This window comes from Dendropsophus ebraccatus, chromosome 7, assembly GCF_027789765.1.
Source record: "Dendropsophus ebraccatus isolate aDenEbr1 chromosome 7, aDenEbr1.pat, whole genome shotgun sequence".
Classification (NCBI taxonomy): Eukaryota; Metazoa; Chordata; class Amphibia; order Anura; family Hylidae; genus Dendropsophus; species Dendropsophus ebraccatus.
Window position 1 is genome coordinate 60,251,656 of NC_091460.1, and position 13,184 is coordinate 60,264,839.

General features: G+C 41.8%; 1 protein-coding gene across 12 annotated transcripts in view; it reads right to left on the reverse strand.

The window, feature by feature from the left end:
* FRYL (FRY like transcription coactivator) overlaps positions 1–13,184 on the reverse strand; it is a 209,078-nt gene that overhangs the window by 16,770 nt on the left and 179,124 nt on the right. For 11 of the 12 annotated variants that reach the window (XM_069977609.1, XM_069977607.1, XM_069977608.1 and 8 more), the window contains 8 exons: positions 13,006–13,176; positions 10,711–10,851; positions 8,811–9,005; positions 8,247–8,408; positions 6,430–6,504; positions 6,101–6,277; positions 3,796–3,996; positions 1,370–1,540 (listed from right to left, as the gene is read on the reverse strand). In XM_069977609.1, the coding sequence (XP_069833710.1) occupies positions 1,370–1,540; positions 3,796–3,996; positions 6,101–6,277; positions 6,430–6,504; positions 8,247–8,408; positions 8,811–9,005; positions 10,711–10,851; positions 13,006–13,176 (1,293 nt within the window). Of the gene's footprint in view, positions 1–873; positions 1,541–3,795; positions 3,997–6,100; positions 6,278–6,429; positions 6,505–8,246; positions 8,409–8,810; positions 9,006–10,710; positions 10,852–13,005; positions 13,177–13,184 lie in introns of all 12 variants that reach the window. The other variant, XR_011363936.1, reaches the window with a different exon arrangement.

Sequence of the window (13,184 nt, forward strand, 5' to 3'; positions counted from 1 at the left end):
TAGTGGTTTACAGCTGCAGTAATATGCAGAGATGCTACGCACACCTTAACACACCTTAAATGGCTGCAGCCCAGGTTAAAATAAAGAGCTTTCCGAACTTAGCCAAGCTTAAGATGAAAAAACAGTGAACAATAGAAAAACAATGCTCCTTTGTGCTGTGTTTCTTATGAATACTGAATTTCTAAAGTAGTCCAGTAAGACCAAATAAAGATGTATTCACAGAATTACAAAGGAACAGTGTTCACACATCCCACATTAAGGAGTGACTTTTTAGAACGCTAATCAATATTGCTTAATGAAAAACAATGGAAAATAATGTCTCATATATAGGTAACAAATGTAGGATGACAACTACTCAGCTAATCATAGTTCTGTAGAAATAAAGTGTTTAATAAAGTGTACCTGTCATTAGAAAAGACATATTACAGAGATGCATCTAAATGCTCAGACCAAGACCGCTCAGTATGAGGGGGAAGATGACCATGCTGCAGTGCAATTCTTCTCCCGCCTTGTTCTCCTGATCGGTCGCAGTCAGAACACTTAGACCCGGACCAATCAAAATTTTTGATATGTCTTTGTGATATGTCAACTTTTTTTTCCCAATGACTGGTACGATGTAAATATCATGGGGAAAAAAACAGGTTCTATCGCTAAATCTACACATTGGAATCAGGAGTATATATGAGAACACAAAATTACTTATTTACCGACTCAGGCCTCAATCACATCACGCTTTGGGGCTCAGTTATCAGTACTGACAGTATTCCAACACATATCAGTAGCTGAGACATGAAATGTAATGTGACTGGGGCCCCAGTATCTTTACTTTTTTGTAAAGACAAAAACATACATAAGTGGAACAGTAGTACTTACAAATGGTTAGGGCCATTAGTTGCCTTCTCCCATCCTCATAGGCCCTTTAACACTGAGATCATGAGTTTGGCTCCTTAGTGCTCACCATGGGTACAGGCTTTCCATCACTAACAGAGCTGACCTGAGGTCCTAACCCCAATTACAGCCCAATCACATACAGACTGAAAGCCGATCAACTACGAAGCGTCACCAAAGGAAAACACATTGTTCTAGAATCAAATCAACCATGCCCACAATTGTACAATAAATTACCCCATTCACCCAAAACGGTAACAGAACATTAAGAATATTTGTAACCTTTGGGGTTTGTGCTATTTGGTGTAAGTAATACAGTAGATAAGGTCCCCGAAAGGTTAGAAATATTTAAAAAGGTTAACAGAAATAAAAATCACAATCTGAGGTATAGGACATGTGCATTGAAATCAAAACATAAATCTATGAGACAGAATTAAAAAGATCCCAGATCAGCCATGCACCAGCCCAGATTTCTCCCCACCTCAGGCAGCTGACTGTTAGCGCTATCTGGAGGGGTCACCTCCACACTTGGGGTTTCAGATCTGGTTTGTAACACTTCCTCAGTCAGAGCACTACTAACAGAGTCTTGGGATTGGAGGAAGTGGTCCACATGGTCAGCCATATTGTCTTCCACTGCAGAGTCATTCTGAAGCTACAAAAATTAAGAGTGCATTATTAGTAGTCATGGCTTCACATTTACCCTGTTTACATTAGATACAGATTACTTGTAAAAGACCCTCAAAGGCCACTGCAACACCATAAGATTAACTAACTCCTTACAGCATCACTGTAAGAAGCTCCAAGCACTAATAAGAGTTTAAAGGACAACTCCATAACAACTTTCATTGTTGTTCATTAGGTAGTTTTTACAGTAATCAAAATTTAGAAAATGACAACTCCTCCGAGGATTGTTTCAGCGATTGGAGGGGGTCTCCGGACCTATATCCTCACAAATCAAAACATGGCTAGGACATGTCTAAACTTATTACAAACACGAGAAACTCTTTAAGGGTGCCTTCACACCTACCGGATTCACAGCAGATCTCACTTCTGCGGATTCGAAGCGAGAACCGCTGCGGATCCGGTATCAATTCATCCCTATGATAGCACATATTCGCAGCGGGATTAACATCCCGCTGTGAATATGTGCTTTAACTCCCTGGTGCCCGCAGCCCCGCCGTCGCATCCCCGACACATCACCCCCATCCCGGCCACATCCCCCCATCAGCCCATCTCCGGCCCGCCACCGCGAGCATACATTACCTGCTCGGTGGCGCGGCTGCAGTTAGACTCCCGGCTCCGGTCCCGCTCAGCTGATCTGAGCGGGAGCTGAGCCGGGAGCCTCACTGCAGCCGAGCAGGTACTGTATGCTCTCGGCGGCAGGATGCGGGTGGCGGCGGGCTGATGGGGAGATGTGGCCGGGGATGCGACGGCGGGGCTGCGGGCACCAGGGAGTTAAAGCACATATTCACAGCGGGATGTTAATCCAGCTGTGAATATGTGCTATCATAGGGATGAATTGATACCGGATCCGCAGCGGTTCTCGCTTCGAATCCGCAGAAGTGAGATCCGCTGTGAATCCGGTAGGTGTGAAGGCACCCTAAAATAATAACCTCAATAAGAATCAGATTAGGTTCACATATCCAGAAATCAACAGTAAATTTAAAGGGAATCTGTGATCACTTTCATGCCATGAGTCATGGGATGGTCTCTAGCGGCTTCTTCCTACCCTACCTGTCTTGATAGATCTCATATACATCTATTAAACACCACCAGTGGGTCATGCAGAAGACATCAGGGACTGACCTTATGACAAAAGGTTCAGGAGAATGAAAGTGAGGACAGGTAATCTATAAATTTAAGTACAGTGATACCTTGTTTTAAGAGTAACTTGGATTAAGAGCGTTTTGCAAGAAGAGCTCACAGTTTTTCAAAATTGTAACTTGGTTTAAGAGCTTTGCTTTGGTTTAAAAGCTCCCTGTTCTGGGTGGGAGGGGAAGCGGGGGAGGGGCATGGTCTGCATAGCATGGTCTACAGCACTGTACTCTGACCCAGGAAGCCTCCCGCACCTTCCAAATCATAGCAGATACACCTCAGGCTGGGGCTCACATCAGGGGACAGGACTGTGGAGGTAATCTCTTCATAGCTGTAAACCTTCTCTCCCCGGACAGAATGTGCTGCTATACTGTGCCCACATCTGCCCTGCTCATTCCTTTACGCTCCATGCAGTCTCCTCTGTCAGCCCTTGCATTTCCCATCCTCTCCATTTCTGCTAAAATGTGCCTGTGCTTAAACTTAGCTACACACTGCTGTTATAATGTGCTTGTGCTTACACTCAGCTATACACACTGCTGTATAGAAAGGTTTCTGTCACTGTCCTCCTGCACAGCTCTGTGATTCCCACTTTCTGATTGGTTCATGCTAAACACCCCCCCCCCCTTCCCCATTGCTGTCACTTGACCACAAAGACCTCCGACAGCAGCCCTGCTTCTCTATTCTAGCCTGTTGTACTACACTACCGCATTATGGGGATCTGCACCTCCATCCTGTATCTACAAACTGCTGCTGTTTTTTTCAGGGTTATGCCCTTACTATACATTATCCACATGCTTATTGTTTTACTGTGCAGTAACTTATAATATCACATATTCAGCTGTTTCTCATTGTTTCATCTGTTCTACATGGTATTCAGAATAAAAAAAAATCATTATTCTTGGGTTATGGAACCAATTGTCTGCATTTCAATGATTTCTTATGGGAAAAATTGCTTTGCTTTAAGAGTGATTTGGATTACAAGCGCTGCCCCGGAACAAATTATGCTCGTAATCCAAGGCACCACTGTATCTGTTTTTTTGTCTAATAGGAAATTCTGTACATGATATTAAGATGTAAAGCACAATATCATACCATGTTTGAATGGGACAGAATCTGGCTGACAGTCAGTGCTTCTTCCTCTGAAGACTCGTCAGTGTCTTCTTGGTTGGTTAAGTTCAGGCTGGGGGTGCTCCCAGAGTACTGACATTCCTGCAGAGAAGGGGTGTCCCCTTTGTCAATACTGTCCAGTGAACGCCTGCGGACTCCCCAGTTAAAGTTGTCAACACTCTCGCCCTATGTAGAAAAAGAAACAAATTGAAATAAGGTATGTAGGACCCTCCTCTGGAAGTCACATGTCAATGCAAATACACACTAGAGGAGGGAACGGCACGTGTCACTAGGCACAAGGATAACAACATGGAACAAAGAACTTAGCCACTATACACCGACCATTAATCAAACATCAAGCCTTACATGTTTTATGGACTGCACGCACACACCACAGGGGGTCAGAGGTGAAACAAGCCACTCCACCAGGCTGCAACTTACCTGCAGCTCCTGGTTAGCAAAAAGGAAAACACAAATAATCATAAGTAACAAGGACAAACACAGAGGCAGGAGAAACCATACAGTTATGTCGCATTAACATTAGAAAAGTACATATGGACTATGAGGTATGAGGTATATGGACTATGAGGTACAGACATGAGAGCCTAAGGGCTATGTCACATAGGGGGTTATAATATCCCATAGTTGTAAACCATGGTAAAGAAACTAGCTGTACTATGAATGATTATAGCACTGTGAATCTGTTAAGCTATTCTTAAAGGGTTCCCAGCCACACAGCCATGCATAGAACTGGGGCCATGCTGCAGATAACTGGCTGGAGACACTGTGCATCGGGGAAGCAACACTGCACCAGATCTTCATTATTATATAGATGCCCCATTATCATGTAGTGATGTGATTCCTAGCAAAATGCCCTCATTTTAAAATACATTTTTAGTACAGAACATTTTAATAAATGCTATGAATATAATTTTCACAGACTAAGTTCAATTTATGGGGAGACAATTTGAAAAGTCTTTCCATATGTATTGCCTGTGATGTATAGAGGTGAGATCCCTGGGCAAATACTGTATCACCATGGGACATAGCCCTTGCATTTCTGAAGATTTAACTGTACAGAGATATTATTATACTATGCACACTGGAGCTTATGGACAAGTAAGGGGGGAAAAGATGTGACACAAGGCTTAAAACCTGACAAGTTGAGAAAATCAGGACTAGAGGAAGAGTGAAATCAATGGGTGGATCAAAGCTAAAAAGACATTCTCACATACACTGAAAAACATGCAACCAGAAAAGCTCAGGATTTATCCAGCCTACTCCTCTTTGCTGTATAGTAAAGTGCTGCTCTCCATCACTGCAGTAGTTGCAGCAAACTGAATGGAGCATCGATCAATACAGAATAAACCAATAAGATATCTGAACGACTTCCTTCTGAAATCTCCCGGCTGCCAGTAGGAATCAATCAGCATAGTGTGGACATACACACCCTCAACCTAGCGGGAATCCTATCATGTGCTCTGATAGAATGCAAACTCAGACATTTAAAGGGCTATTCCAGCATATGTAAAAAAAAATAAAAAATAAAATATATATATATATATATATTTTACAATGCTGGATTGTTTGTATGGCCCTTTGCTTCATTTGTTCTTCAGCCAAACATCTCCTATTACATGGGGAGGTGAGTGGGATTTATTTATCAGGTTAAAACCAAGGGATCAGCCGACAAGCTAGTGTCTTCTCATTTGTCAGCTCGACACAAGGCGATTAGAGGCCTATTCAGCTAATAATTGCTAAATCATCACTTGTCGCTCAATGAATGATCCCTTAATCAATTTATTTGTATGAGTAAAAGAACCGTAACACATGTTCACTCCCTTTTTATATTATACGTTGGGGCATTTCCTGATGTATACCTGACCTATACCACTATATTCTATAGCCATACATTTGCCGTAATGCAAAATAACCCAAACTCTATGGTATATGTTTTTTGCTATGCATCACTGTAAAAGGACAGTGCAATCCGCACATCCTGAGAGAGGCCCAAAGGATTTTCTGCTGCATAGGTCACACCTGTGTCATCAGACTGTGGTGTGAATGGAGCCTAAGCTGCATAATGATGTGCACATCTACACTACCAATGACTGCTAACCATAAGAGATAACAGCATGGCAGCAGCTGCCGTTTTCTTCTCTACTTTTTCTCAGATCTAATTGCGATTCTATTTTTTGACTGTCGTTAGCAATTATTATCTAGTGTTTACAAACTGTGTTATTCTCAGTGCTGATTGGCCGACGATAAGAACCAGACCCGGGGGTCTCACCTCAGCGTCTTCCAGCTCCACATCCAAGAAGTCAAAGTCCTTGAAGACACCAAACTGCTGCTCACTGCCAGTATCCTCCACAGCGACTTCCTCCTCTTGAATGGCTTCCTCGGTGCTTGAAATAAGGCTGGTTTGCTGATCACCGACTTCCAGATCTTCATTAGATGAGAAGACCACCTGTTGTGGGAAGAAATACCTTCTAAACACTCAGGCACTCTGTGTGGGGCCGGCAGGCCGCAATTAACAGGTGGAAATCTTTATAAGCTGCAGCTATAGGAAACACCAGTGCAAGGAAAGTTTTAGAGATAGTTGAAAAACAAGAAGCTTACGGATGGATTTTTAGGGAGACCGGAGTCCGGACCACACAGGGAAAGGACATTCATCAGCTTCTCCCGTGTTCTCCGCTGAAAAAGAAAAGGTCACAAGATACAATCAAAATCTGTGAAATGGTAAATGTGTTCTCACTAATAAGCTATCTTGTATTAAAGAGAAGGGACAAAACATGGATACAGGCTCAGGTCTTTCTATTCTAAAAATATACACCAGATGCTCTTAATATGTTAATCCTTGGCATAAGCGCAATGAAAAAAAACACATTGTAGTCTGGATGCATGAATGTTGTCAGCGGCACTCCATAAAGAAGGATTACATGATTTAGTATGAGTGGGATATGATGTAATGTATGTGTGGGATGTTATAGGGTGAGACTGGCAAAGTCCCTTACACTGCACAAGACCTGGCCTACAGGATACACACTAGATATAAGTCACGTCTGGATATTATGTAAACCAACACTAACAGTACAAATAATCCAACTCAAGAAAAACATATGAACAGCCTTTGTTTGTCCCGGAGTCGTATGGTAAAAGTAGATCAGATCCGGTGAAGAAAAAAAAGTAAAGAAAAGTTTTAGTAATAAACAGGATTTTAAAGATGAAAATAAAGACCTACAGTAAAGTCCCATTACATATGACATCAGTCACAGCTGTCAGTCAATCCTGACATTTTTTTTTTTTTTTTAATTCTGAAATCATTGTGATGTCAGATATTTTGAACTGTGAACATCCAGGTACCAAGACCCCTAAACAAAGAGAGCTCCGATGAGTGCTGTGTCCTTCTAATCCACAATCATTTCTCCAATGAGAACAGCTTCCGTCTCTATTTTTCGGCAATACGTGGAGGTTTAGTACCAGGATCCTCATTATTCAAAACATTATTTAAAACCCGTGACAAATAATTCCTATAGGTAAAAAGGTGAATGCCATTATTGTCTGCATAAAATAATCCAGCTAGTACATTCGCTTGTTTAAGGCTAGCCCATACAGCTTAGATAGCTGCTCTCCAAACAACTCTCTCTCCTGATCACCCTATGCACCTGAATGGTCACTGCCAGACGTATCCCCCTAAAAAGAAAAAGATCAGGCACTTTGAGATCCAAACATGCCTGATCCCTCTTAACACTGACATCAGTTGTTTATTGGTGTAAAGCCAGCATGAGTATCCAGCATCCCTCTAACATAATATTGTTCGCAGGTACCAAAAAACAAGCAGGGTCATGATGGCACAGCTCACAAGACAATATAAATAGTATAGCAATAATGACATACTTCTAGAGTTACAAAATAAAAACATACATGGTTTATTCATCTCAGACAACTATTATACACCCTGTGCATGAACAGGTGAGTAACTTTATAAGTAAATTGCATTATTTTATTACAATGATTTGCAGTTGAGACCTGTATTATACAATACTAATTTACCCAAGTAAGCTCTGTGCAGAAACTGAAACAGCAGGGAACAGCTGTGCAGCTTGGGGAGCTGTTAATGCGGCTCTGGACTGTAGTATATGGTTGGTACTGTAATGTGCCATATACTGTTTGTGCTTTGATAAATGTAGAGTCTAAGTTAGTTATCAGTAAGTTACCAGCTGCTGATCTGGAATATGTGAATGCCATTCATTCCCACATTAGGCTTCAGTAATAGAAAAAATTGCAACAAAAGCAGTCTGTGGGTGATCACAGTATATAAAGCCTTGCATAGTACAAGCAACGGTCTCTTACAACACCTGGTATATAAAATATACACAACCTGTGACCATGGACTGCGGGATTCTGATGCAATATTGCTTTTATCTTTCCTGTACCTGAGATAACTGCGGCCTCTTCCAACTAACAGGGACAAGTGCATTAGAGTTGGATCCGGAAGAAGTAGAGGATGTGCTCCGCGTCACTGCAATCACCTTTGGCTTTCCATTTCTTCCAGCTGCACTATGCTGGTCCCCATACTTCTGGCCTATAATGGGTGTCTAAGTTAAAAAAAAACAAAAAACAGGCCCGTATGAGTATAACATGACCTACACCAATCTGAGGAACAAAAATCTTTTATAAATGAAAAGACGACACAATAATGGTTGCTCTAAGAAAAAAGCAAGCTGGTAAAAAACACAGTATGAAATATTTGTGTAACTGAATGTATGCGCTAAAAGCCTAGCTCTCCCTGGTTTACATGACCGAGGAAGACGCCTAATACAACTTTTTGGGTCAATTTTATCTGCACAAAAAGTGGGAAGAAGAGCGCTCATCCATGCACGTCTTCCTTGCTCTAGCCATCAATAACCCACCATCGACCAATTCTTTTGAAATGTGTCTACAACATGTCAAAAGTTTTTAAAGGTAACCAGTACAAAAAATAAAAAAATCATTCTCACCTCTGATATGTCAAAATGAAAATCTAAGGTTTTTCCCGGAAGCTCCTTCGAGGCGCAGTTAAATATTTTTGCAAAGGAGATTTCAGGGGGCCCTAAATCTGCATAGGATTTTGGGGCATCATTTGGCACAACCAGGCTGGCAGAGCGAGACACCACAAGTTTCAGGATATTCAGTGCCTCCCTCCAATACGCACTCTGTAAGGATAGAGAAATGGATTTACCAATGTAAAGAGAAAATTATACAATGGAGAACAGGTGTCTAATATCAAGCACTAAGACAGTGACAGAGTCCTATTTGTTTCCAGGAGCACAGTTACCTGGATTAGATATATGGCAAAAAATATGCAAAGTTTATGGACTTTAGGATATACAGTATAGTGTTTTCAGTGCGACTGGCACCATGGTTGGCTGAGCAGGCAGTTCCTATCTGTACAGCAGGTCACCAGAACTAGGACTGCAGCAGAGATCAGCTACGCGGAAAAAAAAGCAGCAGGGGGTGGGGCCACGTAAGTTACTTCTTCAGGCGCCATGACAGTCTTGCTGTATCTTTAGCAATTGATGGGGGACCCAGCAGCGTGATCCCCATCAATCATGTCAGTATTACACTTAAAACCATGAACAAATTGACATTAACACATTTGTAAAAGTGAATGTATTATCTAGATATTCTTTTCACATTAGAGCCAGATACTGAGGTGTTCTTTTGTCCATTCTGTTTCTTTTTTTAGTTTTTAAAAGTTTTATAATGATATTTAATGCCTTATTATGAGGAAACCATGAGCTGTTTTAATAGCATTTAGACATATACTTTACCGCAAGCCTCATGGACATGGGCACAAATGAACAGCCCAGACACTATTCACTACAATGGGAGAATTTTCTAGGCATGCTCTGTGACCCGTACAGATGTCATTCCTGCCTTATCTACGTACAAGAGTAACATTTCACAATAATATATGCTTATTATTACAGACGGTATATCGAAAACTATAAAAATGATAACCAATTATTTTTAAATTATATATATATATATATACACAAACACACATTAAACAGGTCATTTTCTGATGACACATTCCCTTAAAGGTCAGGGTGGTTTATGTTTTCTTTTTCACTTCCTTTGATTTAAGAGAGGGGCACAAAGTACTAAATTTAATTATATACCTTCCTTCAACCAAATGCCTTCCCACTGATGGGACTTGCTGGATGTTTTTTTTTTTTATGTACTATGTATATGTACATAGGTAACACACCTGATATTCAAACTGTAGAAACCATGTAAATGAGGTTGCACTAAGTTGCATAAATAAAGCAGAATAAAGCATTGCTCTGCTGTCCTGTTTGGTTTTTATTTTTATTTTAGTGCTCTTATCCAAGCACAAAGACAAGCTGGTTATATGCTGCAGGCTATTCCTATAAAGGCTTCTGCTCTATAGAATAATGTCTTGTTTTTTCCATAGACCAAAAAAAAAAAATGTTTCTGTCAAAGCAGGAAATTGGAATTGAAAAATAAGTCATAAAACATCTGGCTTTTATGGATGAAGTAATAAAGTGAAAACTCGGCGCGCTGGGTACATTAAGTAAATGACACTGAAACAAACCAGCTACTTGCTCAGGGGCCAATGTCTCTTTCCTTAAGAGAAAACATGAATTACAGTACACAATTGTTCAGAATCGCATAGCTGAGGTAGCAAGTGGGCTATGGTCAATGAGTGCCATGGGCATATACAGGAGACAGCACACATCACGGCAAATGCATGCTTATACTATCCATAGGAAGAGAAGAGCACTCACACTGCAGGCACAAGGCTTCCTGTCAACCTGCAGTAGAAGGATAGCTGAATACTGATTTTGTTCTAGAAGAAAAACGTGACCGCCAATAAATGAAGGAAAAGCTCACCTGCACATATTTCCCTATGACTTTTATGATCTCCAGGTTAAACTGCTTTACTGGTGCAGCGGAGAGGTCAATGTGGCTGAGCAGACTGTAGATGATCTGCAGCAATGATTGCTGCATGCTGGAAAGGCCTTTCTCCAGGAGCTGGAACAACACGCATGGTTACAAGGTTATAAAAATGGCAAGTAAAGCCACAAATAAAGTTACAGAAAACAATAGTGAATTAAAGCGGTCCTGTCAGCAGCTTTTTGTGGACTGATGTAACCGTAGAGTACAACAGAGCTTCTTACCCTGAATGAGAAGATATGACTCTTTTTTCAATCTGTCCCTTCAGCATATATGCTTTAAAAGTTTTTTGGTAAAATTGGGAGATAAAGCCCATGGGGTGTTCCCTGGGCTGAAAAAGCCTAGAAAAGTTTACAGAGTGGGTGTCTACATGCAGGCATAGGGGCATTAGTTGGCATAGATGGGGCAGACTGTTACTGCATAAAACTACTGCTAAAGCTTAATCCTCAGTGCTGGAGCAATTGACTGAAAGAGTAATGTCCTGATTTTTCTGCAGCCTTTGCTTGTTAGTTGGCTTTTCGCTAGCCCCACTACACTAGGCAATATCAATCTGTTCAGCCAATAATTGCTCCATGAAAAAAGTCTAATGTCCCAGTATAGCATACCTGATATTATACATGGTGGACTCCAACACTGTCACCTTTATTTAAATGTAGCCCTGACCTTGTCATTACTTTTATATATACAAGTTTGAGGTCATAATAAAATTAAATGGGGTTTTCACAAGAGGCTTTCAATTATGCCTATCCTCAGAATGGACTATCAATATCTGATAGATGGGGGTCTAACACTTATGCCAATTATCAGTTAACCCGAGCTACAGTGCCACACACACACACACACACACACACACACACACACACACACACACACTGAATGAGGCCAGAAGTAGACAGCTCTGTATATTGTGTGGTTACACAGCACAATGTTGTTTATTCACTGTGTATGCTGGTACTGCAGCTCTGGGAAACAGCTGATCGGCAGGGGTGTCAAGCAAAGGAACCCCAATGACATTGATGGCCTACCCTTTTAGGGCATGTTCACACATAGTTTATACACTGCAGAGTTTATGCTGTTCCCAATTCCAGTCAACATAAATAATTGAATATAGCTTAAGATCTAAAGAATAAAACCTGCAATGTATATGCTATGTGTGGGCATAGCCTTAGAGTTAGCATTCAAGGCATGTGTATTAGTCAGGGGCTGTGCCAAAAAGTAATCAAGTGGTATATAAGGGAAGGCAATCCATCCAGCAACATTTACTGGCACCAATAAGGTAGAGAGTAACAAGGCAGACAGAAATTCAATTGCTGTTGAAGTTCTGTGTTGTTTTCAGTGAATTTGTACAACAAGCACTCAGAATGGATCTCATTTCCCATTGACAGTAAAGATGACCTTACACAACATAAGCGAAACCCACCACTCATCTAATTTATATGGGGATGTCCCAATTTGATGAAAAATACTGTGGGGGGGGGGGGGGGGAGGATTGGGCATGTAAAATTTGAAAATCCTAAACCTTTTCTATAACATAAGAAAGAGCAATGCCGGAGCTGTCTGGCAGCAACTTAACTCACACTCATCTCTGAGAGATCAAAATGATCAATCGTGCAGAGTGTGCAAGAGTACAAGGGATCTGGGAGGAATAGCCAACAGCTATCTTGTGTTTATGGCCTCCTTTACTTTTCCTCAGTATTCCAATTCCTTATGGCCCTATTCCACGTAACGATTATCGTTCGTTTTCGGACGATATCAACCGCTACGGACGATAATCGTTCCGTGGAATAGAGTGCAACGATCAGCCGACATCGTTCATGTCGGCTGATCGTTGCAGTCGCTTCTTTTTCAACATGTTGAAAAACAAGCGACTGATATAGCAGCGATCTGCTGCCGTCGCTCCGTTGAATAGGAGCATCGGCAGCAGACGCTGCTATATCCTATGGGCTGCCCGGACGATCAGCGATCCCCCGGGCAGCCCCCCCGCAGCTCCCCGCCGCCCCTCCCGCACTCACCCGCTCGCTGCAGCCGCGTTGAATAGCGGCGGCAGCGAGCGGCGAACGAGGAGCAAACGAGCGCTAATAGCGCTCGTTTGCTCCTCTAAAACGACCCGTGGAATAGGGCCATTAGTCGGTGCTACTAACTTACACCATGTCATGACATCAATCACTTTGGGACCTTACTCTTAGTACATACTGCATATGTTTCTGATTATATTATATGGGTCTCACTCACCTCAGCAAGATAGGTGACCAGACTGAAAGTGATATCTGAAAAGGAGTCGTGTAGGTAGCGGCAGACAACATTAATCCAATTGGAGCAGTCTCTGGAGTAGCTGTGTGTGCTGTACAGGCTCATCATATGGGCAAGGTTTGTCAGTGTGGCAGACTTCTCCTCTGCACAAACCTAGAACA